At 41.0% G+C, this 13,269-nt stretch overlaps 1 protein-coding gene across 1 annotated transcript in view; it reads right to left on the reverse strand.

Moving 5' to 3' along the window:
• Positions 1–13,183, reverse strand: part of SLC4A1AP (solute carrier family 4 member 1 adaptor protein) — a 29,397-nt gene extending 16,214 nt beyond the window's left edge. The window contains exons 1-6 of the mRNA XM_011281288.4: positions 12,313–13,183; positions 11,661–11,856; positions 9,319–9,441; positions 7,527–7,587; positions 7,056–7,195; positions 271–431 (exon numbers count right to left, since the gene is read on the reverse strand). Of these exons, the coding sequence (XP_011279590.3) occupies positions 271–431; positions 7,056–7,195; positions 7,527–7,587; positions 9,319–9,441; positions 11,661–11,856; positions 12,313–12,975 (1,344 nt within the window). The 5' untranslated portion in view covers positions 12,976–13,183. The remainder of the gene's footprint in view (positions 1–270; positions 432–7,055; positions 7,196–7,526; positions 7,588–9,318; positions 9,442–11,660; positions 11,857–12,312) is intronic.
• Between the last annotated feature and the right edge of the window lie 86 nt (positions 13,184–13,269).

Consider the following 13,269-nt stretch of genomic DNA (forward strand, 5'->3'; position numbering starts at 1 on the left):
GAGATTAACATCATACCCAAAGAATGCTTATGAATGGATCAAGATCCACTGTGAGGCAGACAGAGTCTCTAGCAGCAAGCCAAACTTTTCTCCAACTTGTGTAAGACTAGTTGTTTGTTACTATCAAATTTACAGATCAAGAAAGTTATACTTGAGTACCAGATTTCAACACCACTGTTTTAAAAATTGTAATTATAAAACAAATTTAAGTAATATATTATCTTATTAAAAAATTAAACTACCACAGCTACTTCTATAAATAAAACTTGCCAATGATTCAAACGTCTCTGGCTTCTCATCAATCTTCCCAGCCTTCTTCATACGGTTCAGACGCTTCTTTTCAACCAGGCCAGTCCGATCAAGAAATGTGTCATCATCACTATCATAAAAGTCTTCATCCTCCCAGTTCTTGGCTTTCCTTTTCCGAGATACTAGAAGGAGATAAAAAAAAAGTGGTAATGAAATAAGTTAAAAAGAAAAAGAATCTTTCAATTATTGAAAGATTCAACAAGCTGTCAAACTACATATAAAAACAAAGGGTTAGGGTGCCTGTGTGGCTTAGTCGGTAAAGCATCCAATTCTTGATTTCAGTTCAGGTCATGATCTCCCATGCTGGCAGTGCAGAGCCTGCTTGGGATTCTCTCTCTCTTCCCCCTCTCTCTCTTCCCCTCCCCTGCTTGCACTCTGGTTCCCTCTCATAAATTAAATAAATAAATAAATAAACAAACAAACTTAAAAACAACAACAACAAAGCGTTAAACCTGGAAGACATTATGCTAAGTGAAATAAGCCAGACACAAGATTCCACTTACAAGAGTTAACTAGAATAGTCAAATTCAGAGAAAAAGAAGGTAGAATGGTAATCATCAGGGACTAGTGGAAGGAAGAATGAGAAGTTAGTGTTTAATGGGTACAAAGTTTCAATATGGGAAGATTCTCAGAAAGTAATGAGATGGACATAGCAATGGTTGCACAACAATGTGAATGTATTTAATACACTTAATGCTCACAATGGTGAATTTTATGATATGTATGTTTTACCACATTAAGAAAAATTAAACAGGGGCGCCTGGGTGGCGCAGTCGGTTAAGCGTCCGACTTCAGCCAGGTCACGATCTCGCGGTCCGTGAGTTCGAGCCCCGCGTCAGGCTCTGGGCTGATGGCTCAGAGCCTGGAGCCTGTTTCCGATTCTGTGTCTCCCTCTCTCTCTGCCCCTTCCCCGTTCATGCTCTGTCTCTCTCTGTCCCAAAAATAAATAAACGTTGAAAAAAAAAATTTTTTTTTAATAAAAAAAAAAAGAAAAATTAAACAAAGGGCTAATTTATTTAATGAACAAAAGGCTCTCAAAAATCAATGAGTAAAAAAGGAAAAAGATAAATGAGGAAAAGTTCAATAATCTAAAAGAAAATTTGGGAAAGAATAATCAAAGCAGTTCACAGAAAAAGAAATACAATGGCCAAAACATTTTATAAGATGTTAATAATGCCCAATTTGGCAAGGATACGGGGAAATGGACTCTCAAACAGCTGATGGGAATGTACATTGATACACAATCTTCTTTTTTTTTTTTATGTTTATTCATTTTTGAAAGACATAGAGAGACAGAGCACAAGCAGGGGTGGGGCGGAGAGAGAGGGGGACACAGAATCTGAAGCAGGCTCCAGGCTCTGAGCTGTCAGCACAGAGCCCGATGCGGGGCTCGAACTCACTAGCCTCAAGATCATGACCTGAGCCGACGTCAGATGCTCAACTGACTGAGCCACCCAGGTGCCCTGTTACACAATCTTTTTGATGGTCAACCTCACAATATCTGTCAAATGCAATTGATCTAACAATTCTACTTATAGGAATTTATCTATGGGTATCAATGCCCTGTTATTTGTAACAGTGAAAATCTGGAAAGCCCATCAATAGGGAACTATGTTAGCTATTACTTTTTTGTCCGCCCTATGTCCACCCTATGCCATTTTACTCCTCTTGTTTTGCTAAAAGTACCCCTTTTCTTCTAGAATACTCCTCCTCCATTCCATCTGTATTAGGGGTCATCATGTGACCAAAGCCAAATCAGTAAGAATCCTTCCCTCATATTTATATTTAGATACGTGCAAAAAAGGGCTCTCTTTCCAATGAGATTATGAAAGAGGGAAGATACAAATCTAAGCAGTGAGCAGCCAGCTCTTTTGCATGGGGTAAGAATCTGTCTGCAAAATAAAACCATATGCTCATGTGACAGACTCACACACATACACACACACAGCTTTTATGGTGTCCTGTGACAAGGAGACTCCTGGTTTGATAGGACCAGAACTTAAGGTCCTAGTTCATACAGTTCCTCCTTCAATCCTGTAAGCAATTCTTCTCAACCTGGAGAAGAGATGGACAATAGTGGAGATGGAGCCAATAACTTTTCTCCCTAAGCTAGTCTGAATTGGGTTTCTATTATTTACAACCAAAACAGTCCTTATTGAAAAAACTTCATGATTTCCAGGTTAAGATGGTACACTGAACATACATGTGTAATTTCACTCTCTCCCCATATCCCACTAAAGCTTTGGTAAAGAGATCTGTTTTAAAAACATTAATCTACTGGGGCACCTGGCTGGCTTAGCTGGCACAGCATGGGACTCTTGATCCTGGGGTTGTGAGTTTGGGTCCCATGTTAGGTACAGAGCTTACTTACTTACTTTACTTAAAAATAAGTAAATAAACAAACAAATAAATAAATAAACAAACATTAATCTACAAAGACAGAACAGGAGAAGGAATAGCAATACCTAATTTTTGGAAATTATAAAACAGACAGACAAGTGGAAACTTAGCAGAACTAAAAAAGATGAATCCTAAAACAACAGTGGGGAAAGATGAGAACCAATGTGATGATACTGCAGAATCCTCAAAAGGATCTGGAACCGGGGATAGACAGTAGTGCTAAAATAAAAAGAACTGAGTAAAAGCTGGTTGAGAAAAAGATCCTCCTCCCTGACTACTTACCTCCTCATCCCCAGAAAAAAATCCAGAAGTTAATCCCTAGAAAGGATAAGATAAAAAGTCTTTGCATTGTGGACTTCCCAGTTTATGTTCTATATTCTACATATTAAATATGTATTTATTTATTCTAAAAATAGTACTGTCCTGAAAATAGTTGAATTTTGAGGATCTGCTCAGCCATCTTCCAGCACTTAGCTCTAAGAATTTCATGCAGGAAGTCAGAGGAGTACTCTCTGAAGAATCCCGCCAGCACAAGAGGAAAAAACCTAACAATTCTTACATGAGGAGTTCCCCAACAAAAGGCCCACATTAATCTATAGTGTTACTCAAAGGTAATAAGCCCCACCTATATATTCCAAGCTGTCAATCACCTTTTTTGTCCCCAAATAAGAATCTACACCCAAGGACTACACAAAAACTGGGAAACACCTCTAACATGCAGGACAGACACTACACAAAAAAAGAAAAGGCAGAGAGTAGCAGCAAGATGAGATACTTAAAATCCAGGAAACAACAATAGCATATTATATTTTAAAAATGAATACCCAAAGGACAAAAATGAGCCTTAGAAATTAAAATCTTGATTGCAAAATGTAAAGATAAAGCTGCAGAAATCTCCCAGAAAGAATAAAAAGACAGAGATAAAAAAAAAGAAAGAAAAAAAAAGATAAGAAACTTAAATGGTCAGTCTAAGATGTTCAATATCAAAATAACAACATTCAAGAGAGAAAGAGAAAACAGAAGGATGAAATGATTAATGGCATAATTCCAGAAATGCTTCTAACTATCAAAGATTTCCAGATCAAAAGGACCCAACAAGTACCTAGAAAAATGGATGAAAATAGACCCACAGAAAGGTACATCATAGTTAAGTTTCAGAAGCTTGAGAACAAAGGGAAGCTCCTACAAACTCCTAGTGTGTGTGTAGGGGATGGGAAATGACATACACTAGATACGGATTCTGAACCCATTAGGACTGCAAGAGCAACACTGAATATAAGGTGGTAACGGTAATACCTTCAAAGCTGTGAAGGAAAATTATTTCCCATTTAGAATTCTATTCCTAGCCAAACAATTAACCAAGAGTAAAGCTAGAATAATTGTATTTTCAGAGTGGGGAATTTAATATAGTTTACTTGCTATACATCCTTTCTCAAGCATTCACTACATGTCCACCAAAATGAAAGAGTAGACCAGGAACAATGAAAGAAGTGAAATCCACTGGAGACTATCATCATCCATGACCTCTATTGTTGTACCAGCTTTTTAATCTGCAAAACTACAGAAAGATGTGCTCCACTAAAACAAGGGAATAAACCAAGAAACATGAGAATCTGGGAATCAAGAAACAGAAAATCCAACCCTGGAGAAAGACAAAGGAAATGTCAAGGATGATAGCAAAATGAGGTCCCAGATGACAGTGCTCCAGTAGGTTCAGAGAATAATGAGCCCTGAAAGAACATTGCTCTTCAGGAGAAATGTTTCCAAAAAAAATCAGAACTGATCAATTACTTGATGTGACTGACCATGTGGAAAAATATACTGAAAGGCTCTTGAAAGATGTGGAAAGAATGAACAGAGCTACAAAAAATCCACACACATGAAAAACAAACAATTATTAACTTTAGGAAAAACAAAAAGAAAAAACTCCTCAGTTTAACTAATATTTGCATAAACATAATCGTGTAAATATTAAATACTAATTTAACAGAGTCAGTACATAATGTTTAAAATAAGTGATTCAGTTGCACCTGGGTGGCTCAGTTGGTTAAGTGTCCAACTCTTGATTTTGGTTTAGGTCCTGATCTCACAGTTAGTGGTCATGATCTCACGGTTAGTGGGTTTGAGTCCCATGTCCGGCTCCACGCTGACAGCAAGAAGCCTGCTTGGGATTCCCATTCTCTCTACTCCTCCCCTGCTTGCGCACTATCTCAAAATAAATAAACTTATAAAAAGTTCAATCATAAAATAAAATAAAATATTCAAAATAAAACAGCATACTCTTCCTTTTGGGAAATATGGATTTTTTAAATGCCAGAAAAAATAATTAAAAGAGTTAAAAGCCTTCTAAGATTGAAGACTGGGGAGAGGCAGGGCAAGGAACAGGTATATTTTGTGTAAGCCTTTGGTAGTTTTTTGGGTTTTTTTAAATTTTTATTTATTTTGAGAAAGAGAGAGAAAGAACGTGAGTGTGGAAGGGCAGAGAGAGGAGAGAGAATCTCAAGCAGGCTCCAGGCTATTAGTGCACAGCCTAATATGGGGCTTGATCCCATGACCCTGGGATCATGACCTGAGCTGAAATCAAAAGTCGAGTGATCAATTGATTGAACCACCCAGGTGCCCCAAGCCTTTGGTAGTTTTAAACAATACATAAGTTACTTTGCGATAACACAAACTAATTTTAGAATAAACACAAATATAACATAAGCCTTTATTGATAAATGATATAGCCAGAAGGGCTTTTTATTTTTATTTATTTTTGAAGTTTATTTTTAGAAAGAGAGAGAGAGAGGGAATGAGCGCAAGGGAGCAGGGCAGAGAGAGATGGAGAGTGAGAGAGAATCCCAAGCAGGCTCCATGCTGTCAGTGCAGAGCCCGACATGGGGCTTGATCCCATAAAGAACCATGAGACCATGACCTGAGCCGAAATCAAGAGTCAGATGCTTAACTGACTAAGCCACCCAGGTGTCCCTGACAGGCTTTTAAAAATGAGATAAATTTAATGCAATTATATAGACAATATCCATGATACATTCTTACATTAAAATTCTAAGTCCTGAAAGAGTATAATATAAATAAATGCATTTGTGTATGAAGTTTGCTTTTTATTAAAGTATCTAGTTCCGGGGTGCCTGGGTGGCGCAGTCGGTTAAGCGTCCGACTTCAGCCAGGTCACGATCTCGCGGTCCGTGAGTTCGAGCCCCGCGTCAGGCTCTGGGCTGATGGCTCAGAGCCTGGAGCCTGTTTCTGATTCTGTGTCTCCCTCTCTCTCTGCCCCTCTCCCGTTCATGCTCTGTCTCTCTCTGTCCCAAAAATAAAATAAAAACGTTGAAAAAATAAATAAATAAATAAATAAAATAAAGTATCTAGTTCCGAACACATACCTATACTCATAAAAAATTTCTAAGAAAATATGGCTTCTAAGGGGCGCCTGGGTGGCTCAGTCGGTTGAGTGTCTGACTTTGGCTCCGGTCATGATCTCGCGGTTCCTGAGTTCGAGCCCCGCATCTGGCTCTGTGCTGATGCCTTGGAGCCTGGAGCCTGCTTCGGATTCTGTGTCTCCCTCTCTTTCTGCCCCTCCCCTGCTCATGCTCTGTCTCTGTCTCCAAAAAATAAATATGCATAAAAAAAAAAATTTTTTTTTTTTAAAAGAAAATATGCCTTCCTTTGGGTACTGAGATATGGAATATTTTCTTTTCAGCTCATAGAATTTCACGCAATTTACATTTTCTCCCTAAAAAGTCATTTCAGGGGCGCCTGGGTGGCGCAGTCGGTTAAGCGTCCGACTTCAGCCAGGTCACGATCTCGCGGTCCATGAGTTCAAGCCCCGCGTCAGGCTCTGGGCTGATGGCTCAGAGCCTGGAGCCTGTTTCCGATTCTGTGTCTCCCTCTCTCTCTGCCCCTCCCCCGTTCATGCTCTGTCTCTCTCTGTCCCAAAAATAAATAAACATTGAAAAAAAAATTAAAAAAATAAAAAAATAAAAAGTCATTTCATGGGGCGCCTGGGTGGCTCAGTCAGTTAAGCGGCCAACTTCAGCTCAGGTCATGATTTCGTGGTCCGTGAGTTCGAGCCCCGTGTCAGGCTCTGTGCTGACACCTCAGAGCCTGGAGCCTGTTTCAGATTCTGTGTCTCCCTCTCTCTGACCCTCCCCCGTTCATGCTCTGTCTCTCTCTGTCTCAAAAATAAACGTTAAAAAAAACAAAATAAAAAAAAAAAAGTCATTTCGTTGCCTTTTGTGTTAAATTCTTTCTTCCTTTCTTCTTTCTTTCTCTTTTTCTCTCTCCCTTTTTCTCTCTCTGTCCCTTCCTTCCTTCCTTCCAAAAACAAAGTGTTCCCATATACTCACCTGCCTCCTGCCGCAGCAACCCCAAAGTATCAAGGATTCGACAAGCCTCCAGTGAACACTGGATCATTGCTTCTTTTTTCTTTCCCGAATGAATGGCCTCAGCTACCAGTTGTTTTCCAGTTGAATCATCCACAGGTAATCTGTATTGGTTTGGAGTGAATCATAGCATAGTACTAAGCTCCAATTCTCATGAAAAAAACTAATATGCGGTGAAAATAGTCATTTCTTTTGACATGGCTTTTTAATCTCTCCATTCATTTTGTTATATCTTGCCAAGGTTGGACCTTAAATCTTTTCCTAATGCCTCTGACCCATCCCACCCCACCTGCCAATGATATATGTTATTAAACCATCAAGGCCCAAATTCAGGAGTAGCCTAAAAATAAAACTAAAGTTATTCTTTGGGTCTACTGTCTATTACCTAAAACTGGCCACTTTTCACAAAAGGACATTAATGAGAACAGAACATACCTCACCCTACAGAGCCAAGTGCTGTGCCCCTGTTCATCAAATTCATATTCTAATTCTTCTCCTGTGGGAGGAAGAAAGACAAAACAATTTTAACAGTATATGAAAATTACTAGTTAAGACAAAGGGAAAAGAGAGGAAAGGTTGATAAAAGAGTATCAAGTTCCAGGGCACCTGGGTGGCTCAGTCAGTTTAAGTGTCTGACTCTTGATGTCAGCTCAGGTCATGATCCCACGATTCATGAGACTGAGCCCCACATCAGGCTCTGAGCTGTCCCTGCTTGGGATTCTCTCTCTCAAAATAAATAAACATTTTTTAAAAATAGAATATCAAGTACCCATACCTCATTTAACACTAAATTTCAAAGCATTTCACTTCTTATTTCCAGGAATTATTATCTGATAATAAAATAAGGGGGAACTTGAGGCAAAGAAAAGCAAACTCAGACCAGAACAATCAGCTTGCCATAAATAGCTTTGTCCACTACATAGCAACTTTTACACTTATTATAAGTGCAGATGTAAGTTGTCACTTTGGTTTTTAGAAGCACAAATATTGGGGTGCCTGGGTGGCTCAGTTGGCTAAGCATCTGACCTGAGCTCAGGTCATGGTCTCGCAGTTTGTGAGTTTGAGCCCCACATCAGGCTCTGTGCTGACAGCTCAGAGTCTGGAGCCTGCTTCGGATTCTGTGTCTCCCTCTCTCTCTACCCCTCCCCTGCTCATATTTTGTCTCTGTCTCTCAAAAAATGAATAAACATTAAAAAAAATTTTTTAGGGGCGCCTGGGTGGCGCAGTCAGTTAAGCGTCCGACTTCAGCTAGGTCACGATCTCGCGCTCCGTGAGTTCGAGCCCCGCGTCAGGCTCTGGGCTGATGGCTCAGAGCCTGGAGCCTGTTTCCGATTCTGTGTCTCCCTCTCTCTCTGCCCCTTCCCCGTTCATGCTCTGTCTCTCTCTGTCCCAAAAATAAATAAACGTTGAAAAAAAAAAATTAAAAAAAAAAAAATTTTTTTTAGAAGCACAAATACCAAGGGTAGAATGCAACCAGTTCATATATATATCCACACACACACACACACACACACACACACACACACACACACAGATGTTCTCTCAAAGCATTTCTACTGAAATAGTCCTCTATGGAAACATTCTTTAAATTATATAAGGTGAACATCCATGTTAAGAATTACAAAAGATGAGGGGCGCATGGGTGGCTCAATTTGTTAAGCTTCCGACTCTTGATCTCAGCTCAGATCATGATCTTGTAGTTTGTGGGTTCAAGCCCCTCATTGGGCTCTACGCTGATGGCATACAGCCAGCTTGGGATTCTGCGTCTCCTTCTCTCTGCCCTTCACCTGCCTGTGCGCACGCTCTTTCTCTCAAAATAAATAAATAAATAAATAAATAAATAAATAAATAAATAAATAAGTAAGTAAGTAAATAAATAAGTAAATAAATATTTAAAAAAAAAAAGAATTATAAAAGATCAGATGAAGTAGAAACAAAGAATTTTAAGAAGTTAGGTCAATCTCCCCACCACCCAAGTCTAGGATCTTCTGAGAATAATGAGACCAGACGAGTCGGAAAAAAGTAGTCCCTTTTTTCCAAGATGGGAAGAAAGACTAACAAGATTTTTACTGTTTTCAAAATAAACCTGAAGCAACTGACCACAAGGGCAAGAACTGAGCAAGGAGAGCAGCAGATAAAACACAGCATTTCTAAGTACCTTGAAGATCTACAAGACAATGCTGTTGTGGAAACCTTTCACTGGCAGGGTCAGAATCTGTTTACATACCTTCTCGGTCAAAAAAACCTTGGAGAGCCTTTTTTGGATCCTTTATATAGAAGGCCTCCCTTTCCTGCTGAAACTCTAAGACAATGGGGTTCTCTTCAGCCTCGTCCTCTACAGCATCTTCTCCTACAGGATACGGTAAAGAAAGAAAAGACAGACATAAGAAGAGACTATCTGAATGACACCCACTTTTCATTTAGCCTGCATAAAGACACAGTTATCAATGAAAAGAAAGGTGGGGGGTGGGGGACAAGGGGGCATACAAAACCACCAATATAAATATCTTTAGGTTTCCTAAATCGTGTGACAAATTAAAACTTGTTTTCATGGCATCTTTTGTTTTTCCCCCATCACTATATTTCAAAAACAAAATTACCTACCACATTGTCCATGGGAAAAAAATCTAAGCTTCTTGGCCTGGCATTCTCATTCTCTATCACCTGGGTCTAATACTCTGTCTCTGATATAATTTCTTAATATTTACCATATCTGCCAGATGGACTGGCCTTCTCATTACCCCTTTAAAATCATCAATCTCTAGGGGCACCTGGGTGGCTCAGTCAGTTAAGAGTACAGCTTTGGCTCAGGTCATGATCTCACAGCTTGTGAGTTGGAGCCCCACGTCAGGCTCTGTGCTGACAGCTCAGAGCCTAGAACCTGCTTCGGATTCTGTCTCCATCTCTCTCCGCCCCTCCCCTGCTCATGCACTGCCTCTCTCTCTCTCTCTCTCTCTCTCTCTCTCTCTCTCTCTCTCTCTCTCTCAATCTCAAATATAAATAAACATTTAAAAATAATATGGGGCGCCTGGGTGGCTCAGTCGGTTAAGTGTCTGACTTCGGTTCAGGTCATGACCTCATGGCTTGTGAGTTTGAGCCCCGCGTCGGGCTCTGGGCTGATAGCTCAGAGCCTGGAGCCTGTTTCGGATTGTGTCTCCCTCTCTCTGCCCCTCCCCTGTTCACACTGTCTCTGTCTCTCTCAAAAATAAACATTAAAAAAATAATAATAAATAAATGAATAAATAAATAAATAAATAAAATCATCAATCCCTACCCTGAATATTCGATATTCAGCTTCCTAAGTGCTAATTTTTCTTTCCTTCAAGTTCCAACTCAAGACCCGTCTGTTTGTAGACTTAAAAACTTTCCCAAATTTTAAGTCAGTGTTGCTCAAAAGAAATACAATGAAAGCCATACATGAAAGTTTTCATTTTCTAGTAGCCACATTAAAAAGGAGCAACCAGTAAAATTATCATGTAATCAGTATAAAAATACTATGAATGTGGTATTTTATATTGTTTTTTCACACTAAGTCTTTGAAATCCAGTGAGTATTTTACATTTATAAAACAAGTCAGCTTGGACTAGCCAGACTGTAAGTGTTCAATAACCACATGTGGGTAGTGGCTACAATACTGGACAGTGTGGGTCTAAGTCCTTAGTGATCACTCCCTTCTCTGAACCCTTACTCTAGCATACTTATGGTTTCTATAGCTTTTGTTTGGCACTTACAAAAGTAATTTCATAATATTTAGCCAGTCTTCCCAACAACATATTAAGGCATTCTTTTTTTTATATTCCTAGCCCCTGAATACCCATTGTCCAAAATGTCTGGTATTATGGAAAGTTCAATTTATTCCTCTGGCTAAAGGATGAGGTTTCTCTGATTAGCTATTTCGCATTTCAGGGAATTTATACAAAGTACAAAAATTCGAAGGACTATCCTATATTGAACATTCCATGTTACTTGACTGAATATAGTTCCATCCTCTCCAATGATAATAGTCAAAGCCAGTACCATTTAAATGGTAAAAATAATAAATTAGTTGTATGCTGAGGAAGAGTTTACAACAAGGGAGTGGACTGTAAAATGCATTAAAAGACTGGGCTCCTGGCTGGCTCAGTCCACAAAGCAGGCAACTCTTGATCTCTGGGTTGTAAGTTTGAGCCCTACTCTGAGTGTAGAGATTACTTAAAAGTAAAATATAGAAAGAAAGAAAGAAAGAAAGAAAGAAAGAAAGAAAGAAAGAAAGAAAGAAAAGAAAAGAAAAGAAAGAAAAGAAAGAAAAGAAAGAAAAAAGAAAGAAAGAAAGAAAGAAAGAAAGAAAGAAAGAAAGAAAGAAAGAAAGAAAGAAAGAAAAAAGAAAAGAAATCCATAGTGCCTGTAATTCACCTTTTTGACATCAGAAAAGTTAATGAATCTCTGTGGGTTTTGGTAGTCTCGTGTGCAAATTGTATTTGTCCCATCTATCTCAAAAAGTCATGAAAGGCATATGATAGAAAACAATTAAAGATACCACCAGTAATGAACTTAAAATATTAACCTCTGGCAGCAATTTTAATTTCTTACCCATTCCCCAGGTGCAGCCCATTTCATCATCTTGACTACTAGTATTTCTCTTCCTTTCATTGGTATCCATTTCTTCTTCCTCATCCGAGTCTTCTCCTAGCATCTTCTTCTCCAACATCATTTGTTGCTGCTTGCGCAATTCTTTCAATTGCGTTACTGTCAACTCGGATTCTGCTTCTCGGTCTTCCTCTGGTCCCTGATGAACCAAGAGAAAGAATTCTTTCAGAGTTCAGGATCGCTGAATTCATATCTCACTTTCAGAAATATGGCAATGTGGGGGCGCCTGGGTGGCTCGGTCGACTAGGCGTCCGACTTCCTCTCAGGTCATAACCTCTCAGTTCGTGGCTTCGGGTCCCGCGTGGGGCTGTGTGCTGACAGCTCGGAGCCTGGAGCCTGCTTCGGAGTCTGTGTCTCCCTCTCTCTATGCTCCTCCCCTGCTCAAGCTCTCGCTCTCTCGCAAAAATAAATAAACATTAAAGTAAAATAAAAAAAAAAAAATACGGCAATGTGTACAGAGGCCTGGAAAGGGCCAGATTCTCCCACTTTTGTAATCGCTTACTGGGAGAATCTCCTTCCTCCGCGAAAGCTTAAGGAGCTCTGGAACCCAGACCGGTGCGCTCCGGAGATTTCAGTCCTAGGTTTTTCTACTTACCTGAAGAAGAAACAGCCGGGTGCTACCTCCAAAGCGAAGAACATGCCCGACGTGGACGCGACAATAGGTGCGGGGTGGGATGCGGGTTTTGTTAAGAAAAGTGCCATGGGTGCTTCCCAGATCGTAAAGGTAGAAGCCAGGCCCGTGGCCGTCGCATTCTCCTTCGAGGCCGGACACCCTGTGCTGCAGCACGGCGTGGTACCGAGACACCGAAGGGTGCTCCAGGCACACGTCGCAGCTAGACAGCCTCCCGAAAAGGCAGTAGCTTGTCCCTTTCAAGCTCCAGGTGCCAAGGATGGTGCCGCTCTTCAGTGTCTCTAGGCTGTAGGGGGCCGTGGCGGGGCCGCCCCACGGCGGCTCTCGGTATGGGGGAGCCCGGGCCGGACCGCCAGGGGATGGAGCCGCTGTGGGCGGCCGCGGCTGCTCCTCCGGTGGACTCCGGGTGTCCCCGCTGTCCGGCCGCACTGGCGGGACGTCAGGCTCCACGGAATCGGGGTCTAGCAGCGCCGTGGGCCCTTCCTTCTTCACCTCCTCAGGGTCTGAAGGACTGGTGGCGGGGGCCCTGCCCCGCACAGCCGGGGGCACCGGCAGGGTTGGTTTCTTGAAATCGTCATTGAGCTCTTGCAAAGCCTGAGGCTCGGACTTAGAGGAGCTATCGGCCATCCTCAATCGGGTGCGGTCTCGGAATCTGTTCCTGGGAAACCTCCCCCTTCGGTCTCTAGGTTCCTCTCCACGCCTCGCTCCTCCCAGCTCCCGGTGGCTTCTCTGAACCCCGATGGCGGATTTGTTCCTTCACCACCTGCCAAGTTACGAAGAGATGAATATCAAGGGCAGGTCATAATAAGAAAAACAAAAACAAAAAACAAAAAACAAAACAGTAAAAGGCGGCCGAGGAGCTGTCAGCACGGGGACATCTTTAGAGGTTGCAACCGGATAGTAATAACTTCCTGTGGCACA

This window comes from Felis catus, chromosome A3 (assembly GCF_018350175.1).
Source record: "Felis catus isolate Fca126 chromosome A3, F.catus_Fca126_mat1.0, whole genome shotgun sequence".
Lineage (NCBI taxonomy): Eukaryota > Metazoa > Chordata > Mammalia > Carnivora > Felidae > Felis > Felis catus.